The sequence below is a fragment of the Nilaparvata lugens genome, chromosome 6, assembly GCF_014356525.2.
Source record: "Nilaparvata lugens isolate BPH chromosome 6, ASM1435652v1, whole genome shotgun sequence".
NCBI lineage: Eukaryota > Metazoa > Arthropoda > Insecta > Hemiptera > Delphacidae > Nilaparvata > Nilaparvata lugens.
The window spans coordinates 25551820-25574212 of NC_052509.1; the positions used below are offsets into that span (position 1 = coordinate 25551820).

The 22393-nt window shown below is 33.6% G+C and overlaps 2 protein-coding genes across 2 annotated transcripts in view; both read left to right on the forward strand.

Annotated features, from left to right (window-relative positions):
* The window catches only part of LOC111056210 (cytoskeleton-associated protein 2-like), a 479893-nt gene that overhangs the window by 6742 nt on the left and 450758 nt on the right, over positions 1-22393 (forward strand). The window lies entirely within an intron of this gene.
* On the forward strand, positions 802-21903 carry LOC111064641 (cytoskeleton-associated protein 2). Its single transcript, XM_039430544.1, has 5 exons — positions 802-995; positions 1402-1701; positions 6957-7127; positions 14388-14566; positions 20573-21903. The coding sequence occupies exons 1-5, from the start codon at positions 894-896 to the stop codon at positions 20763-20765; spliced, it is 945 nt and encodes a 314-aa protein (XP_039286478.1). The 5' UTR covers positions 802-893; the 3' UTR covers positions 20766-21903.

The window sequence follows — 22393 nt, forward strand, 5'->3', positions numbered from 1 at the left end:
TCTTACCCCATGTATCACCGAAAAGCCACCAGGTTTTGATTTGCCACGCAAACTATGGTCAGCTCTAAACAGGATCCGAACTCAGCATGGAAGATGTGCCTATGCGCTGCACAATTGGGGAAAGGCTCCAACACCTTTTTGTGAGTGTGGCGCTGTGCAAACCATAAGACACATTGTAGAAGAGTGCACAAGAACAGCTTATGAGGGCAGGCTGGATGACTTCCTGGTAGCTACACCAGATGCAGTGGCATACTTAAATCGACTAGATATATGTTTATAACTTTAAATTTTTTTTTTTTAATTTGTGTTCCACCTTTTTTTCAAAGTTGTGACTAAGATGACTTCATTGTTTATATGTTTGACTTATGTTAGATAACATAAAGATTTGTGTCGTAGGGCCATACGCTAAATAAATAAATAATATGAACGATCTGAAAACATTCAATCAGTAAGTAAATTATAAAAATAGTATGCAAATCGCCATTATGAAATATTAATTGTTGAGATGAAATTAATGAATAAATGTGAATTATATACCTATTCGAAGACATAAATTACCTATGTCAGTTTTATTTATAGATTAGAACTTCTATTCCATTCTAAAAAATACATTAATAAGATGTAAGTTACAGTTCTTGTACATTTTTTAAGAATTAATTTTTATTTGTTCTGGAGTTTGCTTACGTTTTACGAGTATTTTAATTGATGGTTGAAACTGAACAGTAGACTCTATCAAGTTGAGCAACTCAGAAAACATAGTTTCTTATATCACGATCTTTCAAATACAATAATACAGTTTAGGCGTATTGTTAATTTGACTGTAATTTTCTATACAATTTTGATGGAAGGCTTATAGTTTAATTGTTTTCTCTTTGCAGTGAAAAACTTTCATCATGGCTGAAAACCAAAGGAAAGCCCATGGAAAGTTTCCATCACCTAAAGTGCTTCTTGCCCATAAGGAGGGAAGCAGGCTTCCAATCAGACAACCTTTCAAGGTGAATGTGAATGGAATAAAATATTTGTTTGAATATACATTTTTAGTAATTGATAAATTAATTGTAAACTTCTGTATGTAGTAGGATGCATATTGACTAAATTACTTATTATTTTGTACCACTTTAACTAAAATGAATTATATCTGATATTTGTGATATTTTTTTGGTACTGTAATGCGGGGTAACAAATATTGTGATGGAGGACCGATAGAACTGTGGGTTTACTCTTGTGGGCTGTTGGTTAGCAATGTTTACAGGTGCTCAGTCACAGCAACTGGTAGCCACTCCAACAGAAATAAAGGGGAGTGGGGTGAGCAAATTTAGCTATCCTGTCAGCTTTCGTAAAACATAGGTAAACCTATCTCCACCATTATTTCATCAATCTACATCATTTTCTATTTCACAGGAGCCAAACACAAACAGCAACAGTGCTCCATTGAAAACCTCAGCACCAAAATCAAGGCCTACTAATTTGCCGGCTATTGTGATTGAGACTATCCCACAAGAGAAGGAAAATAGTAAGGGTGATCTTACAATCAACCTTGAAAGTACGGAGCCACCTTGCTCACTAACCAGAGAGCAGGAGGACCTTGCTTCTTGTGGCGATTGTAAGCCACTTGATGAGACTACCATTGTATTGGACTCGGAAAATTTGAAGGAAACCACTGTAAAAGCGCTCCATGAGCTGCTCACGTTGATTCATACTGTAAGTCAAAATTTATTCATCTTGATAAAAATCTCTAAATAAAAACTTTGAACATACTAGCTTCATATTGAAAAGTTTAATATTGAAATTGTTATTGTTATACAGGGTTGGGCAATGCAGTATGGAGGATTCGGAATAGCTATTACCAGCTCATTTTTGAAGGAAACTTAAATTTGTATTTCCAGTATGTACGTTGGATGTTGCCATTTTGATATTAAAATTCGTTCATTTTTTAATTACAAAGAATAACATCTTTTAAATTGTTTGTTTTCGTCCATACACTCATATAGACGTTGTAAGAAGTTGTCCATATTCCTCTGAAGCGTTACGCATGTTGTTGCTCGAATTTATTATGTTATTGTTTCACAGGGCTTTACATGTACGTGGTTTGTTTATGTATACATGAACTTTGAGATAGCCCCATAAAAAACAGTCACAAGGTGATCGGTTCGGTGATTGAGAAGGTTACTCCACATCCCCACGCAACGAAGTAACACGTTCAGGGAAGTTGGCCTTTAGTAGTTTCTCTTGATGTTTGGCATGTTGCAATCATACAATATTGGGGTTGATGTGTCATCTTCTCAATTGTGGCTAAAAGAATCACGCAGCATTGTTAGATAAGTAATAAGAAACGCTCTGAATTGACAGTAACTTGTTCTCAAAAAAGTATGGACCAATAATGAAGTTTCGAGTAATGCCCTAACAAACAGTCAATTATTCGCCATTGATACAAAAACAGAAATTATTACAAACTGAAAACCCTAATCTTTATCCACTAACTTTTCCTCCACTGCAGATAAGGCAAGGTTTTATCTTGCACAGCACTGTCATAAACTTCTCACAACAAATGTAGGAGTGTTTGATCAAAAACGGACGCCATTTCATCAATATTGTTATTCAAATAATACTATAATAGGATTAAAATTAAAATAAAGACAAAATACATGTGGCGATTTTTAGCACTAGATTGAGCACTGTGTCCCTAATTTTACCATTGTCTTTTTGCCATTAATGCTATGCGTTAGGATCTATTTTCCCTCCTCATTTTGTATTAGTCCCCCTGAATTTTGTTAATTCGTTCAGTTATAATTCACTGATTTATCTTCCAAATTGATGTTTCAAGTAATCAACTACCTACTAGTTTAATCTAGTACTTCTAATTGAATATAGTTGATTTCTAGTAATCAACAACTTGATTGAGAATAATTCAAGTTTTCAAATTTAATTATTAATGCTGTTCACATCGTTTGAAACTATTACCCCCAGTTTTTCTCACGTCGGTTAACGTTTAATCACGATTAAATGCTGTACTTTAATCAAGATTAGTGCTAACCGATGCATTTTGGTTTCACAAAACAGAAATTTCAAGCCATAACGCCGATTAAACTAACCGGCGTAAACAATTTTTAATTCTGATTAGTTGGCACCATTTCAACCACAATTAGTTGAAACGAAGAAAATGTGGTTGCTTAAAGGTAAAAATCGAAAAATAACGCTGGTTAAACTAATCAGCGACGAAAAAGATTTTCAACAGGCCATTCATGGGGAATTAAATCCAACTAACGCCGGTTAAGTACCTACTGATAGCTGTCTTCCTATTAGTTTTTGGTAAAAAATTCAAAGTATGGGCTAAATATATGAATGAATTTCATTCATTAATAAAATAGAGAAGTGTATTTAGCTGATATTAGCATTCAAAATTAGATTCTGATTTTTGAGGTTAGTTTTCGATCTTTTGTCGTCTGTTAGCAGCATAGCACTTGACACTGGCGACAGACAGAGCATTTTTATGGCGCATGCGCGCAAGCCTCTGTATTGAATGGTCAAATTCACCGCTTCAATAACATAACCTCTTTTTACCTTAAAACATACCTATCATTATCAGTTTCCTATTATGTAGATATTCTATCTTATTAGAATTGAAATCAAACTCATTTTTTCTTTGTCTAATAATATTGGACCATGATCTCATTTGTTAAAATTTTTTCAGTTTCAAATTTACCACTTCAATAATATAACCTCAATTATTTTGTGTCAGTTAAATTACACTGTTGCCGGATTGTGAAACCGTTAGGCTACTTTTACAAGATAGGAGACGTGCAACTTGAACACTGAACAGTGTTCACGTTTTTTTTGTCGAAGTACATTGAGCCAAATCGTGTCTTTCACATGGTGACCCCGAGCCAGGAACCTCATTTTGTCACGTCTTTTCCCCTCGAGGCAAGCAGAAACCAGCTTGGATCGAGATACTAGCGGACAAATCGCTGCTTTCACATGGTGATTCTACGTCTCTCCGGTCACCACTTTTTCTCAAAAACTATCTTTCTTGAAAATGAAGATAGAAAGATTCGGATTTGGATTCAGTGACCCCAAATTCTTTAAAGTGTAAGTCCCGTTTTCGAAAATATCCCAAAACAGGGAAGTTATGGCTGTTTTTAATAAAGCTTTCTATTATAATGTAATTATACGGTAAAAACGAACAGGTACTGTACTATACAGTACGTATGTACTGTAGCTATTATAATATAACTTACACTGTATTCAAGTTGGAAATTTGTTAGGATATTTATCTTGATTTCTGAAAATACCCCAACATAAGGGAGTAAGATAACTTTGAAAAACCAAAGTTTTCCTGCCGATTGAAGAAACATTAAAAATTTGATCTGATATTTGTTACACGTTTTTAGTCTAACTTCCTTAAAAATGTAGATAGAAGATTTCGGATTTCGATTCAGCGACCTCAAATTCTATAAGCGTAAGTCCCATTTTCAAAAATACCTGAAAACAAGGGAGTTATAGCTGTTTTTAATATAGCTTTCCATTATCATATGATTATATAGTAAACGTACAAAGATAACAATACTCCTGCCTCACGAAGAAACAGGCAAAGGTTTTAAGAAGTTTTCAAACACCTAAAAAGTTTAAACATGAACATTTTTAATTCTTAAAAGTTCAAAAAATTAAAATTTGAAAAGATGAATCCAAATATGAACTCATAAATCATCTCCACTCCTCACCCAATAAAATACGAGGAAAAGGACAAGTAAACTTCACTGAATTTCAATTGTAATTCAACAAACAAATTTATCAGGTTCAAATAGTTGAATATAACTCCAAAATACCAGTAAATATTTCTTTGCAACAATCAGAAAAATCTATTATGAACATACAGTATAAACATTGGGGTGATCTGAATCGATCTATGGTAATTATAGGATCTGAAAGGATAAAAAATGTCAATCCATTCCAACTAAAACGAAACTGATGTCTGTGTTTGTATTAGAACTGCTGAATGGATAATGCATACTGAGAAAGTCATGAATAGTCCAGACCATCCTGGCGACTTTAATGCTTTTGACACCAGAATCTCGTTTCATTTTTATTGAAGAATGAAAACCATGTATCATAGTAAAAAGCAGTTCTATACTTTGTTTTATTATATGAGTAGTGATTAACATAATCATGGCTTGTCGATAATAGTCGCTGAGCTGAATCCTCAGTCGTAGAACTATGGACCAAGCGCGAGCTTTTGCTTTCTATATGTCGTATACCGTCGACACTAACTTCGGCTTTTTTGTTGTTCGATTTTTTGTCGTTCTTATGAATTCTGTTGAATCAAACATAATGATATTTAACAAGTTGCGCTGAACCAGGTAGAATTCATAGGAATGGTAAAAATCAATTTTACGGAAATCGATGTGCATGTAACTGGATTTAGAAGATCAATACTATAATGTGTTCTATCATAATTTAATAATTATCACAGAAATGTTCAAGTGAAAATGTTGGGCGCAAACCTACTGCCTGGGGAGACAAATAAATTTATGAAAAGCTTGATAGCTTGAATAGTGATCTGGATATCTATCACACGTTTTTAGTTCAAGACATAATATGTCTTAGAATTATTTTCAATCTCTTTTGTCAATCGGCAGGAAAACGTTGGTTTTTCAAAGTTATCTTACTCCCTTATTTTTGGGTATTTTCAGAAATCAAGATAAATATCCCACCAAATTTCCTACACGAATACAGTGTAAGTTGTATTATAACAGCTACAGTACCTGTTCGTTTTTACCGTATAATTCTATGATAATAGAAAGCTTTATTAAAAACAGCCATAACTTCCTTGTTTTCGGATATTTTCGAAAACGGGACTTACGCTTTATAGAATTTGGGGTTGCTGAATCCAAATCCGAAATCAGAATCTTTCTATCTTCATTTTCAAGAAAGATAGATTTTGAGAAAAAGTGATGACCGGAGAGACGTAGAATCACCATGTGAAAGTGGCGATTTGTCCGCTAGTATCTCGATCCAAACGGGTTTCTGCTTGCCTCGAGGGGAAAAGACGTGACAAAAGGAGGTTCCTGGCTCGGGATCACCATGTGAAAGACACGATTGGACCCAATGTACTTCGACGAAAAAACGTGAACACTGTTCAGTGTTCAAGTTGCACGTCTCCTATCGTGTGAAAGAGGCCTTAAATTCTTGGTTAGTTAACCGGTAAACTTAATCGGGATTAAAAACTAACCGATCTTGGTGGAACAGAAATGACTCGGTAAAACTAACGCTGATTTGTTAATCGACGTTAATGTCCATATTTAACAGACGGACATGCAACTGGCCCTTAAACTAACAAAAAATCTTGAGGTTTTGGTAAAAGTAGAGTTATCAGTTCTTTTACAAAGCAAAAAATAGTTTATTCTGCACGGGTCAGTCTAGTAACTTATCTAAGGCTGTGCAATAGTCTAAAAAAACTTGTGATAATTTTAAAGTTTTTTTTATAAACTTACTAACAAGTTATCAAAATAAAAAAAATTCTCAGGAATATTTTTTTCTGATTATTACTTTATGAGAGCCTGAAGTTTACATTTTGAGGATAAATTCTTCAAGGTATTTTTGATTGAAATAAAGAATCCTGAAAATATCAATTTTCGAAAATTGAATAACTTTCTCAAAAATGTATATTTTTACGTTCTTATTCATTCAATCAACAATACCATGAAGATTTTCTCTTCGAAAATTCATGAATTTATCTCTTACCGGATTTGAAATGATCCGTCCCAAAAATTTAAACTCAAGGCGCTCATATCTCGAAAATTAATGATTGGAAAACACTTTCTGACAAGTCATTTTTATTTTGATAACTTGATAGTGTACAAACAAATCGAAATTTTTTGAAAAATATCACAAGTAAAACGGTTTTTAGACTGTTGCACAGTCTTAATTGAATTGCTACTTATTAACACTTTGTTTGACAGGGTTATCCTTGGGAGTCATGCAAAGAATGGCTAACAGCACTTGGCAGCCGCAACCCAGATGCAGAGAGCCTGCCTGACTACTGGGAATGTTTGGCCGCTCTCGAAGAGAAGCAGGGAGATATGCAGATGGCTGTCGACTCCTACCAGAGGGCCTTGATGCGTGGTGCTCAGGTCATTCCACACTTTACACTTCATTTTTTACTTTGTACTCTATGATTATACATTTACTTACTTGAAATATTTATTCCTTGATATAATAATAATAATATCCGTACTCTTTATGTTAGGTTTTGATCATGTACTGCGGATCTCACTTGCATATTATTACACTGAGCTGAATTATAACATCTGGAGATAACATATGCTTCTGTTATTTGAACGAGCGTTTGCGAAGTTCTCACTTTTGATTTACTAGAGCCCAAAGTTGTTTTCTGTCTGTTTGAATTATAATTGACCAAAGTGAAGCTGAGGTCTTAGTTTCGACTCGATCGGCTTTTGTCTGTTTGTTTGTACCGCAGTTACAGTCGCAGTTATTGTCCAATTTGGATGAAATTTGGTATGCAAGTTCTTTGAAACAAGGCACAGAAACGTATGTGTAACGATTTTTGGTAAGACCTCCGGTTTTTTGTAATATTTAAAAACCCATAAACTAACCTCAAAAGTTACTTTTTCGTATCTTTGAAGTACAGCAATTCATGTTCCTAATTTTTCGCATTCACTGTTATCAGGTCATGGTGTCCAAGACGGTTAGAGCGTAGTTTGACACACTGTTGGACCCAGGTTCAAATCTCGTTCCGACCAAATTCTTTTTGCAGACCATACTAATTGTTTTATCTTAATCTAATATATATCATTATAAAATTATTAACTATATAGAATAATTAAATTGAATCATCTTATTATTATTAAATTGATTTATCAAATTAATTGGATAAATTATTTTTAAAAAATCTTTAATATCAATACATTAATAACTATTATTATCTATGTTACAGATAACTCAACTATTTTAGTTGTGGACAATTTTCATAATCATAAAATTAATCAACGAATAAATCAACAACTAATTTAGTTGTAGAAAATATTTAACATCATAAACATTTCTTTTTTTTAGATTACGTCCTAAAGACTCCAGTCATGGAGTATAAGACAAGTCATGTTATTACATAATAATTCTAACACTAAGTAGTTCAACCTAGTTTAGGTTTGAAAGGAATTCTTGTACACTATAAAAAGCTCTATCAACTAAATATTTTTTCATTTGTTTTTTGAAAATCTTCAAATCATCATTACTTTTCAAGATTTGAGGTAGCTTGTTATAAAATTTCCTACCAATATAATCTGGTTTTTGTTCAAATAACCTACTATTGTGACCCATTATATGATAATCTGCTCTGTTTCGCGTATTATACTCATGAACATCTGAATTCTGGATCACACCACTCGTTTTCACATGCATTACAACTTCATATACATACAAAGATGGCACAGTTAATAGACCAAGCTTTTTAAATAAAGGCCTACAAGAGTCTAACCTATTCACTTTCTCTATACATCTGAGTGCCTTCTTTTGAATCTTAAACACTCTGTCCATATTTTGTTGAGATGAATTACCCCATACTAAAATAGCATACCTAATATGAGATAGTATAAGTCCATGGTAAGCAGTTAACAGTAGTTTTTTTATCATTTAGCCTAGCAAGCTGCCGCAGGACAAATACCCCAGATGATATCTTATTACATATCCTCTCAATGTAAGGATGCCATGTTAATTTCCTGTCCAATAAAATTCCCAAGAATGCTACTTTCTCTTCTTGGTCTAATTCATTTTCCTCTACAAACACATTTATTTCTCTATCCTCTACTGAATTATATTTACTTTTGAATTGTAGGAATTGACATTTCTTACTATTTATTGTTAATTGCCTTTGCTTCAAGAATTGGACAATTGACTGTACTCCAGTAAAAGCATTTATTTCTAGACTATCTAATAAATAATTGTTAAAGATAGCGATGTGTCATCAGCAAACAACAGAGCTCTGTGATCTTTTAACTCTTTTGGTAATTGGTTCACATACAACAGAAACAGTAAGGGACCCAGAATTGAGCCTTGAGGTACTCCAGCCTGGACCTCCAGTTTTTGAGATTTAATTTTTACTATTTCATTCCCATCCACCTTGGTAAGCTCAACACACTGGTTTCTACCTATGAGATATGATTCAAACCATTTTAGTTCTATACCATTCACACCTACAGTTTTTAGTATTTCCAATAATATTCTATGGTTCACACAATCAAAAGCTTTGGATAAATCAAGAAATATTGCGGCTGCCTTCTCACCTGAATCTATTATATCTATTAGTCTTTCAACAAGGGATACTATTGCAGTCCTAGTAGATTTCCCTTTCTGGAACCCATGCTGTTCATCACATATGAAATTAATTTCTTCCAGGTGCATCAATAACCTATTTAAAACTACTCTTTCAAAAATTTTACTTATTACATTTAGAATACTAATGGGTCTATAATTTTCAACTCTTTCAGAATCACCGCTCTTGAAAATTGGCAAAATTTTTCCTTGTTTCAGATCATCAGGGAAAATACCCTGCTCTAGTGAAGTATTAAGGAGATGCAATAAAGGGTCCAGTAATTCATTTTCACATTCTTTTAAAATTTTGCTTGAGACCGCATCCAATCCTACTGTTTTTTTGTTATTCAAATTTTTTATTATCCTTGACAACTCATCTCTTGATAATGGATGAAATTTAAATACCTTTTCAATTGGCTCAGCATTTAATGTAGTTGTATTATAAGTATTAGTGTTCAGTGACTTTTGGAGATTATATGCAACCTGTTGATAATACTTATTGAAAAAGTTACAAATGTCTATACTATCATCTATATAATTTCCATGTTCATCGATTATCCTAGGGACATTAGTAACTGTATCTTTTTGAGCTGCTCTCCTATTTCTATTAATTACCTCCCAAACAGTAGAGTTAAAATTGGTACTAGTTGTTAATATTTCAGCTGTTTTCTTACACTTAGCTTTCCTCACTTCTTTTGCATAGTTTTTCTTTAGACATTTGTATTTGACTTCACTCGGAACTCGGAACATCCCTCACTAATTTAAATTCCTCATAAGCTTCCCTAACAATATTTCTTTGAGCAAGAATATCTTCAGTTATCCATTCATCTAATTTGTTTAATTTACTTTTTACTTTGACTTTTTTTATCGGACAGCATACACTAATGTGAAATCTTAGAGTATCAATGAATTGCTTATATTTGTAATTTAGGTTACAACTGTTATAAACACTACTCCAATTTTCTTGAAGCAGTTCCTGCTTCAAACAATTTATATTTCCTAGCTCATATTGCTGAATTTCTTTCACAAAAGTTTTTTTTCTGCTTGGATTCTGGCCCTGCAACTTAACATCTAAAATTTGATAGTTATGATCTGATAGATCTGAGCTACCTAACCTGACATTACAACCTTCTATATTTGTGAGGATATTATCAATAATTGTCTGTGAAGTTCGAGTTACTCTTGTATATTCGTGGACCTTAATTTCTAAATTATTCATATTAATAATATCTCTAATATCCTCTTTCATCTGAAATCTCCTACTACTATAACATTTGTGAAACGAGCGGTTGTAATTTCCAAAAGTGTATGGAGCAGCTCACAAAATTTTTGCCAGTCTCCATTTGGTGACCTATAGATACCTAACACTGCTACCTCATCGATCATCAATTTTTAACCTTAGTCCCGTCACCTCTAAATCCATCTCAACAGAAAATCTCTTAACAAAATCCAGTTCATAAGTTTGGGTATGTTTAGCATTGCTAGTGAATATACATACACCACCGCTTCTATGAGCTATTCTACAAAATTCTGATCTCAGTGAATAGCCTGGAATCCTAACTTGATTTATTTCCTTTATTTTTAAGCCATGCTCTGTGAAAATAACAATGTCAGGATCCTCCTGTTTAAGAAATACTTCTAATCTGTCAATTTTGTTGCGAAGATACTGAATATTTTGATGATAAATACTAAAAACCTTACCATCTTGTGCTACTCTATCTCTAGCATTTGTAGCTATTTCCTTTCCCTGTTTTGAGCCAATTTACTAAAAAATCGTTATTTGTTTTTTGACTGCTTTCAAACCAGAGGATTGCAAACGGCTTTCAATCAGCTCTGCCAATCTATTACAAAAGATAACTTTGCCAGATCGATTTAGATGCAACCCATGATTAGTGAAGTTATGTCTTTTCAGCCTTTCATGTAGAAAACAAATCCCCAGTTGTTTAGAATTCTTATTTTTTAGGCTGTTGATTGTATTATGGATTGATTTGTTTGTCGAATTGATTGCTTCATTTAATTCTGGCCTATCAAACCTATTAGGAATAGTACTTATTATTAAGTTTGTTTTTTTGCTGAGTGGCACAATTTCCTTGATTTTTTCTGTTACTTGAGGAAGATGATTCAAGTTAGGTTCATTTATATTATTTGAGCCACCCAGTACAATTAGATAGTCATTTTCATCAAAGTCTTTAGTTTGTTCCCTAGCTGACTCTACAACTGCATTAAGTGATGCACTTGGCTTGAAAAAACATTGGACATCAAATTTATTTTTTAATCTTTTATCAAGGAGATCACTGCAATCACGTCCATGACTGGACGTCAGTAGCAGAACTCTCCCTTTCCTATCTTTATTTCCCTCAGCTATATTTTTGGTTGCTGTCTTTAAAACCTCACTGTACGTTTTATTTCAACCATTTTCAGAGCATTTCCCATCATTTAGGTTAGATTCTATTTTTTTGCATTTGGACGGAGGTTCAAAACGTTCGTTGCAAAACGTACATTTAGTATTATCAAATTTAGATTTTAGTTTCTTTATTTCCTTCGACATTAGACTACATTGATTTTTTAGATTTAGTATTTCTTTTTTATGGTCTTCATCTTGTAATTTTATAATCAGTTCCAAAGATTTAATTTCTTCTACCATCCCTAACCTTTCTTCCTCAGACGTTTTTAGAGTTACTTCTAATTGGTTTTTTAAATTAGTGTGGCTACTTTGTAGTTGAGCAACTTTTTCGGCTAAAGTAGTTTGAAGAACTGGGGTTTTTGGTTTTGGCGTTTTTGAATTTTGGTTTTAGGAACGCGTAAGTACTCCCGCTATGTGTACATTTCTATTACTAACCTTCGGTGTTCTACTTGAGCTCATCTTCCTATCTAAGAAATTATATTACTTGCAATAATAATAATTGATTTATAAATGATAGGATTTTAATTTGGTTATAATTTTAGTCAAGTAAACTATCTATGTTTATTTTTAAATCTCGAAAACCTAACCTCAAACTAACCTCTAAACGGTGTTTGGCTTATTAAAATAGAATTAAGAATTAAAATCTAAAACAAAATGATAACACATGATCAAGAAACAATTAATAATGAAATTAACACAAAATTTGTACTTATCCGAAATTATGTAGGACTTTCATTCACAACCTCTAATCTTGCTTCTCTCACTGTACTCATATCATCTAATCATATCATATCATCTTTTAATCTCCAACTTCTTTTATTCATAACTATCAGTTATTATTTTAGTTATTTTTCAACTCAATTTTCAGTTTATCAGGTACAATAATTATTATTGTATTGTATGCAATTTTTGTGTCTATCTAGAGTGTCAAGTCTTTTGTTTTCCTTTAGGTATGAGATCGGAAACCGATTTGTGAGCATTAACATTCTGCATAGGCATAACAAGCCATAACATTGAATCCACTTTTTATGAAAAACATCATTAGCAACCTCCTGTCATTGTCACCAACAAACTCATCTTATTTAGAATCATTTTCCATCTCACCATCGTCTGTGAGACGATTCATCATCTAAATTGCCTACTGCATATTCCATTTTTCCGTCAGTTGACCGATTTCTTATAATTAATTATTAGAAAAGTTGTAATATATGTTTATATTGAATATATGGATACAATATAAAGGTACCTCCTTGATAAGTCCGGTGTCCCTGCAAACAGTGTCTCTAGCACTTTCAATGGAGAAATTAATAGATGACATGGCTAAATCTTCACAATGTACTGTACTTACTGTACTGGCCCTTCTCATTAGATTGAAAGTTGTATTCATGAGCGAGATATACTGTTCGCAGAACTACTAGTAATAATATTGAGTGACCTGGGTGGCTCAGGTCTGGTATCAGAGTTTTCAGGTCACAACTGATCAATTTCAGGGCCTCTGACATGACCTAACGACTGCTTGATATAGAGTAGAGTATAATTTATTTATGTTCAGAGCTATGTCCTATTAGAAAGTATAATATGACATATTATACATATAATAAGACATAAGACAGTCAATAATAAAATTATACTGATTATACAATTATGATATAAATATTGTAATAATAAAACACAATACTGTATATTGTATTTTCTTATACGGTAAAATATTATCTCTGATAACAGTATCCAATAATACAATGAATGAATTCATTTTGACTCTCGAAATTGCCTCAAGTGTTGAAACATGTCGAGTCAATGAAAAAAATATAAAATTATACGAAGTGTTCCATTTTAGAAGATATTGAGTAGCCCTACAAGATAACGGTTTCGCAGATCATCATGTTCTCAAAATATTGTACTTGATAAGTGGTCCCCAAACCTTTTTTGACCCAACATGTAAAATAAAACGCTATTTAAGGGTGCATACAAGGGTGCTATTTAAGTGGAGCGGCGAAGGTAGCTTCAAGCTTGATTGAAAGTGTTAAATGTAATGGTGACGTACATAGAGGAGCGGTATGTTATGAGCCCATTGCCCATTTATATACACATGTATTATATTCAACACTATCAAATCAAGTTATATAATACGTTTTATCTGACGTTTTCAGAATACGATACTGTTTTGCTCAAGTAAATTCTTGTCTACAAACAGGAGTGAAATACATTCAAAACTCAACTAAAAATGCTTGATATATAAACTCAAATGAAAATACTTATCTGAGTTAAGTTTAATTTATCTCAATTCATCCCACACCCACACACCATAGATAAGTCATAATCATTGATAAGATAGTGAAAGAATTGAAACAAGTGACTGTGAAGGTGATTCATCCAAGAATAATAAAAAGCTCATTAATCTCAACCGGATAATTAATATCAATCTTGAAGCTATCTTCGCCGCTCCACCATGCATCCCCCCCTCCCCCTAAGCCATAGATGTCTTACCAATCATTTTAATGTCATGTGGACTGCTATCAAAGATATTCTTTAGGCAAAGCTATTTTATGTTAATTTTCCAATTCTTTCCAAAAATTATAAGATATAGATCACAAATATGCAGTTTTTCGTATTTGATCTGTCATTGAAATTAATTTTAATTGAAAATATATTATTGCAGGTTTCTCACATAGACGTGTGCCTCGATAGTCTTTTTGAGAAAATGAATGCCCTGAACCTGGAGTGCCAACCTTACACGCCAAGGCAAACCGATGGCAAGATGAAGAATGGAGTGGATGCTAAAAATATCTTCAAGTCTACAGTTATCCAGTTCGCTCTAATGCAGCAAAAAGTAAAAACGTGAGTAGAAAAATTTGTAAAATAACATATTATTATTTTAGTACAATCATTATATCATTTTAGCGATTGAATTAACTCTAAGGGAAATCTTTCTCCATCAACAAAAACTTTCAAAATATATCATTCGAAAATATTATTAGTAGGTGCTTATCCAAATGCGTACTTCTGTTGCTCGGATTACTCCATTTATCTATTTCATTTGAATACAAACTAAACTCATCTATAATGATTGGGAGAGGGCAACAGGCTAAACCCAAAACTGTCACTTCCGAGTATTTTTATGTATATAAAAGTCATTTCTTTGGAGCTTGGAACCCAATTAGGAATGAAGTATCATTCATCTTTGTCAAGTGTATAAAATTGTGGTCATGAGGCTGGGCCCTACTTATCTAGCAGATGATTTCATCTGTCTTGTTGATGTTAATCCAAATCGCAACACGAGATTTCATTTGTATACCTTGCAAATTCCCAATCATCGCACTGCAACATTCAATTCCTCGTTTGTGGTGACTGCTGCAAGACACTGGCATGCTATTCCTGAAAATGTAGTTTTTCTTTTTCACTTAGCGTTTTCAACAGGAAACTTTTCAAATTACTTTTGGAGGGCATTTAGTTTTTGGTTTTCTAGTAATTTTTATCTATTATTTTCGAGTTGGGATTTTGTTGAGCGTGTGTATCTGATAAGAAAAGTTGAGTCATTTTATTTACTTAGTATTAATGGTATTTATTTACCTTAAATTTTATGTGTATTCTGTATATAACAAATAAGTTTTACTCTTTGTTTGTAAAAGTTTTATACTCATCTACATATTTATCTGTACTTCATAATTTAATTTTTTCATTTGTTTTAATAAAAATGTAGTGCAATGGATCTTGCAAGACCTGGCAATACATTGTAATTTGTGATGAAGAATCAATAAAGAATTTTCTCATCATCACCCCTCCAAGACACAAGTTTAGGTAAACATGATCAAATGCCACGAGAACCAATTAGAGAAGACTTTTTTTCAAAAAGTAAGCTTCTCTGATTGATTCTCGAGGCATTTAATCACGATTCAAATATAACAGACTTTTGTGCACCCGAGTCTAAGACACATTAGGTTATCTTACGAATACGTAGAGACCTCAGGAATAGTGTTGTGAACCCTTGCCCCTTAAACGCTGTAAGAAAGCAGGTAGAAATGTAAGTAACCCACTTTCTCACTCGCACATAACATTCCTTCTCTTTCACCCTGCACACTGTCTAGAAATAAGCATTTAAGGCATACAAACAAGCATAGCGAAGACCAGGAACCACAACACTATCCGATGTGTCTAGACTGGCAACAAATGACTAGCTACTCAATGTTTAACTCCTAATGCTTTCTTTAAGTCAATATTTTATTTTACTATTTGGGCTTTCAAAAACTCTCAAAATGATTTTTATCCAATAATTGCTCTAGATAGCTCTCATGCAGTCAGTCAGTACCTTACTAACAAAATCCCTGAAACTAAAAATTCTTTATTTAAATGTGGATTATTTTGATGAACCTCAAATAATACGAGGGCTATCCAGAAAGTAGATTACGTTTTCGTCTGTGACTGTTAGGGACGGGGCTAGCGCAGCCATCCTGGGGTCAGAGCGTTGCGCAGCTTTGTTGGCATCTAGCCGTGCTAGTGAAAGGTTCGTGCTGTACTCCGTTAATATATTGTGACTGGTTAAAATGTCTGCGTTAATTGAAAATCCCGCGAGCTGCAAGCTGCAAGCAGTAATAAGGTTTCTGACTGCAAAAAACTGTAAACTGATAGAAATCTATCAGCAGCTTTATGAAGTGTATGGGGTCAGAATTATGACTGAAGGTGGAGTGCATCAGTTGGTCATAAGATTTAAAAATGGCCGAACTAATGTTCACGAAGATGGAAGTGGGAGACCCATTATAGTGACTGCCGAACTTGTCGAAAACGTCGATGCTAAAGTTCGTGAAAATCGAAAGGTCAAAATAACAGAATGTTTTTTGAGTTTTCCACAAATTTTGCGAAGTTGAGGCTGGCTATGCAGCGTTTTGATGACGACGAACAGCTGCAAGAAGAGGTAACGAATTGGTTGAAGGCGCAGGTGGCGGAATTTACTGACAAAGGAATTTCCAAGCTCGTACATCGCTATGATAAATGCCTTAATTTGAATGGTGACTATGTGCAAAAGTAGTATTTGAATGTTGCTTTCATATGTATATAATAGAGTATCGATCGAGCAGACGTAGTTTTTTTAGTGAGAGTAGTTGAAATAGTGTATGCAATAGTTAAAGTGCTGAGTTCAGTGTTTTAATTGTTGTGCGCGAGTTCAGTGCCCTGCGCCGAAAAATCAGTTCAGTGCTGAATTATCATCTAGTCCGGCTAAGGAATGTAAAGAATGTGAGGAATGTCGACTCCCAAAAGATTGCCAACTTTCCTCATGCCAGAGTTCGAAGAGGAGGAGGAAACAGATGACGACGCAACTATGAGTCAACTAACACCGGCTAGGAGCGTTGAACCAGCGTCAATGACTGGAAACGTCAACACTTCCCCAGAATCGTTTCTAAAAACGAACCAACTAAAAACTGCAACGGAGCAGTTTTTGTACAATGCATGGAAAGAAGTCACTTTCCAACAGAGTGAAGAGAGAGAAAGAACGCATAAACTGGAAAAGGAGTTGGAGAGAGCACGGTTGGAAATTAATCAGCTGAAAGAGATATTTTCATCAGCATCTACAACCACACAGAATCTTCAATCTTCAGCTTCACATACAATGCAACCAGCATCTTCTAGAAGTAGCAATAAAAGTTATTCACCACCGAATTGGGAGGAAGAAGAGAAAATGGTAGCATCAGAGACTGCATGGATTCTCCCTAAACAAAAGAAGAGAAAAATCCGTGACTCACCAGAAAAAATAAGGCCTGCAACTGATTCTACAAGTATGAAACCGACAGAAAAGAGAAACAAGCCACCACCAGTGATATTAAGCAATATACAAGAGTATTCGAAAATTAAAGAGGCATTGAAATCGAAAAATCTCAATTTCAGTGCCAACATGATGAACAACAACCAGCTAAAATTGAATGTTGAAACTGAACAAGAATACAGAGATTTAACTAAGATGTTGAATGAAGCTAAATATGAATGGCACACATACGAAAATGAACAAACTCGTCCAATTCGTGTCATGGCTAAAGAGTTTCATCCATCATGCGATCCAGAGGATATAAAGAACGATCTTCTAAGCAGAGGCTTTCAAATAATCAGTGATGTCAACAAAATGAAAAAAGTGAAGAAAGATGGAAAAGAACACATTATCAGACTTCCAATGTTCATGTTAACATTCAAGAATACAGAAGATACAAAAAGAATATTTGAAATTAAACATATTTGCTACATGAAAGTGAAAATTGAATCAATTAGAAGTAATAAAATGATTCCACAGTGTAAACGTTGTCAGCGGTTTGGTCATACACAGACATACTGTCAACATGAACCAGTGTGTGTGAAGTGTGCTGGAAAACACTGGACTATTTCGTGTACTAAGGCTAAAGAAACCCCAGCCAAATGTTTCAATTGTGCTGAGGCTCACCCAGCTAACTACAGAGGCTGCCTCTTCGCTAAAGAACTTCAGAGAAGAAGAACTGAAAAAGAAAACCTAGTTAAAAGAAGTAGCGAAGTACCACATACAACTAAACAGAGAAACTTCACTTCAAAAAAGTACACTGGAGAAATATCCTATTCCCAAGTAACGAAACCCACTCCAAGCCTACAACAGGAGAGCCAACCAAAGCAACAACAACAACAACAACAACCAGTTGAAGTCAATAAGGTTTTGCAGGAAATTTTGAACAGTTTAAATATTCTTTCTGGACGACTTGACAGCTTGGAAGGGAAGAGTAAGAGTATCGAGAAGAAAACTAGAAAATGAATATTGCGAGCCAACAAGATATAAGGATTGCTACCTGGAATGCCAATGGAATAAATAATATCAATAATAATAGAAAACAAGATGGTACTTGGGCAAGAAATAACAGAGAAAAGGCAGATTTATTTGCTAATCATCTAGAAGAAATCTTCCAGCCAAACAACATTCAATCTGAAATTGATCCTGAAGAAGATATAATAGATGATTTAGATACAGAGATTGATCCAGTTTCTATAAATGAGGTTCAAGAAGAAATAAAATATAATCTGAATACCAAAAAAGCACCTGGGTTTGATCTGATTACAGGTGAAATCTTGAAGAAACTTCCAAGGAAAGGTATTGTCATGCTAACATACTTATTCAATGCATCACTCCGATTACATCATTTTCCTACAATTTGGAAGGTGGCAGAAGTCATTATGTTGCAAAAGCCTGGGAAATGTCCTCAAGAAGCAAAATCATACCGCCCAATATCTCTTCTACCTGTAATTTCAAAGCTTTTTGAGAAATTGCTAATGAAGAGATTGACTCCCATCATAAGTAGCAGGAATCTGATACCAGCCTATCAATTTGGTTTCAGGCAGAAGCACTCAACCCTGAACCAAGTACATAGAATCACCAATGTAATAGAGAAGTCATTAGAGAAAAAATTGATATGTTCAGCAATCTTCCTTGATGTGGCACAGGCATTTGACAAAGTGTGGCATGAAGGACTGATCATTAAACTTCATAAAATTCTCCCCACTCAACTTGTAAAACTTTTAAAATCATACATCAACAACAGATTATTATAATTGATTATTATAACAGATTATTATTATTGATTATACAAGGTGACGACGTCTCCGAATTAAAGGAAATAAGGGCTGGAGTTCCACAGGGTAGTGTTCTTGGACCAGTTCTTTATGTGCTGTACACAAGCGATCTTCCTGAATTGGATGCAGTGACAATAGCTACTTTTGCTGATGATACTGCAATACTGGCAGAAGGGGAAACAGTACAAGAAGCAGCCACAAAACTACAGAATGCTAGCAACAGATTCAGTGACTGGACCAAAAAATGGAGAATTCGATTAAATGAGATGAAGTCTATTCATATCAACTTCACAAACAAAATTATCAATGACCCGATTCGAATAAATCTGAATGGGAATGTAGTACCACACAGCAACACAGCAAAATACCTTGGAATGACTCTTGACGCCAAGTTGAAATGGAAAGAGCATATCAAGATGAAAAGGAGCGAGCTAGGACTCAAATACAGTAAAATCTATTGGCTGTTGGGCCGTCAATCACAACTCTCATTGGACAACAAGTTATTGATTTACAAACAAATTCTAAAACCTGTCTGGACGTATGGAATTCAGCTTTGGGGCTGCTCTAGAACATCTAACATCAGTCAGATTCAAACATTCCAAAACAAAGTACTGCGGAACATGGTGAATGCGCCCTGGTACATAAGGAACAGCGATTTGCACCGAGATCTGCACATCCCCTATGTGACCTGTGAGATAAGACGATTGGCAGCCCATCATGAGTCACGTCTTCATCAACACGACAACACCGAAGTCATCCAACTACTAGACAACACTGAACTCACTAGGAGGTTGAAGAGAACAAAGCCCTTCGAGTTGGTGTAGTGCTAGTGGAGTGATTAAAGTATATTGAATAAAAGTGTAGTGAAATAATTTAAAGTAGTGAAATTATAGATTGGAACTGTAGGCTTCACTGGAAGACTTTAGCAATAAAAATTAATTTAGGATAAGAAATAACAGAACAAAATTAATGGTTAGTCCTAGTGACTAGTTTTAATAGAAATAACAAAAAAAAATGTATATAATAAGATTTGTTTCCTATACTTTGTTTATTTTTTATTCCAAAAGCCCTCGTAATTTTACTGTTGAATATCGCAATTTATATAAACTTTTTCTAATGTTTCATTAGTAACATGTGGTGTTTGTATTGTTGTTTATATCTATTTTGAATTTTTGGATCTCCAACATGAATGGTGACATGCTTTTGTTGCAATTGAAATTTTGCAATGTTTAATTATTACTGTTTTGAGAATAATTATTGGTAAATTTACAGTTTCAGTTCGGAAAGTGGTGTCAATTTGAAAAACCTTAACTATATCGCAACACCAGTGAGGAGGAGCACTAGGCAATCACTCTTCACCTCCAAAACGCCTCAGAGATGCACGTCATCAATAAAAAATCTGATGAGTGAAGACCAGGAAAATGTACAGTTCAAACCAAACAAAGCTCTTCTGTTTGATGACTGACTTTTAAATCAGGGACTACTGTTGTTTTTCCTCATTGTAATTAACTTTATCAATAGATTTTTCAGATATTTCATAATTTTGTATAATGTTATGCATTTCACTTCACTTTAAAGACTTTAAAATGCTCACTGCTCTTGTTATACTTTTTACTTGGAAAAATGTAATGTCCAATACTGTTAGAAATCAAGTAGAGATATAGGAGAAGATAATTGTTTCTTATTTAATACAGGTGATTTAAAATAAAGGGAACATTTTGAAAATTTCATTAAACAAAATTTGGAAGGCCAAATATAATTCTATTTATAAATGATAATGGAAACTTCAAAGCTTGCCTGCCATTCAAGAAAAATGAATTACAATAATTATCATACATTTAGAATAATTTCCTTCAGATGGCTTCCTCTAACACAAACTTCCAACTCTTGGAATCTTTGTTGGAGATTCCTCATTGATCGCTTTTTTACACATTGCTATTTTTTCGTGGAGCTTATTTTAAAATGTTTACAACTCGACCAATAATTATGATGAAATCAAAACAGAGAATTCAGTATGAAATCAACAATATCCCAGTTGAGATGTTGCAGCTCAATGAGGAGGAATCTCCAACACATATTCCAGGAAGGAAGCCACGTATGTAAATGATATATGTATTTCTATATCCCCCTTATTTTGGGTCAGCCGTTTATGTTGGTATTTCGCTTGATCATCAATTAACGTATTGTATTATTCAAAGCTTGGTCATTTTCACATGTATAATCTGTTTTATTAATGCACTAAATATATTAAAATTTTTACTACTTATTAATATAAATCATCATTATTAAATTAATAATTTTTATTATTCTTTTGTTTGTTTGTGATAATACTTAGTTATTCTTCCGAATTGGATTTTGAAACTTCGACTTCTAAAAGTGAATGTGGATTGTAAATTTGTCTAAACCAAGTCTTGACTTTTATCTGTGAACTCCTTTCTTGTAAAACTGTTGCGACAAATTTAATGCTTGTAAATATTGTGGTCTTTGTACTATTGATTGATGATAAGTTTAAGACCACTTCCATTATTAAGTATAGCTTATACTATTATATTATTTGTGGTTTTCCTACTGCTTGTTAATAAAATTAGTTTTATATAATTAAATAGCCTATTCATTTATCCCAGATGAAATAAGAATGGTTTAGATGGAATCGATAAGCACAGCTTTTTATTACTTTCTTATTACTAGGATCGTCTTTAGTGAGATTCACTTCAAACTGACAGCATTTTCATTTCATTTATTACAACAAACAATACAATATATGTCATTAATAATTTTCACTGCATATAGAAGAAATTTGTACCAAAATGAAAGTAACAAGAGTTAATTTTGGTATATATGTGGAAAATATAGCAAAAATCGCAGCTTGTATAGAAATGGTAGATTGGTAGATCAATACTCATTTTCAAGACTTAATTAAATCTTATCCAGTCGAATATTGAAGAAACTACAGGAAGGTATCTGACAAAAAATTTATGGTAAAAATTAAATACTTCACGTAAGTTACAGTAATGTAAAACTTCTCTAATTCCTTATGAGACCTGATTACCTTATGTACTCGTTTATTCACATAAAAACATACTACAGGGTGTT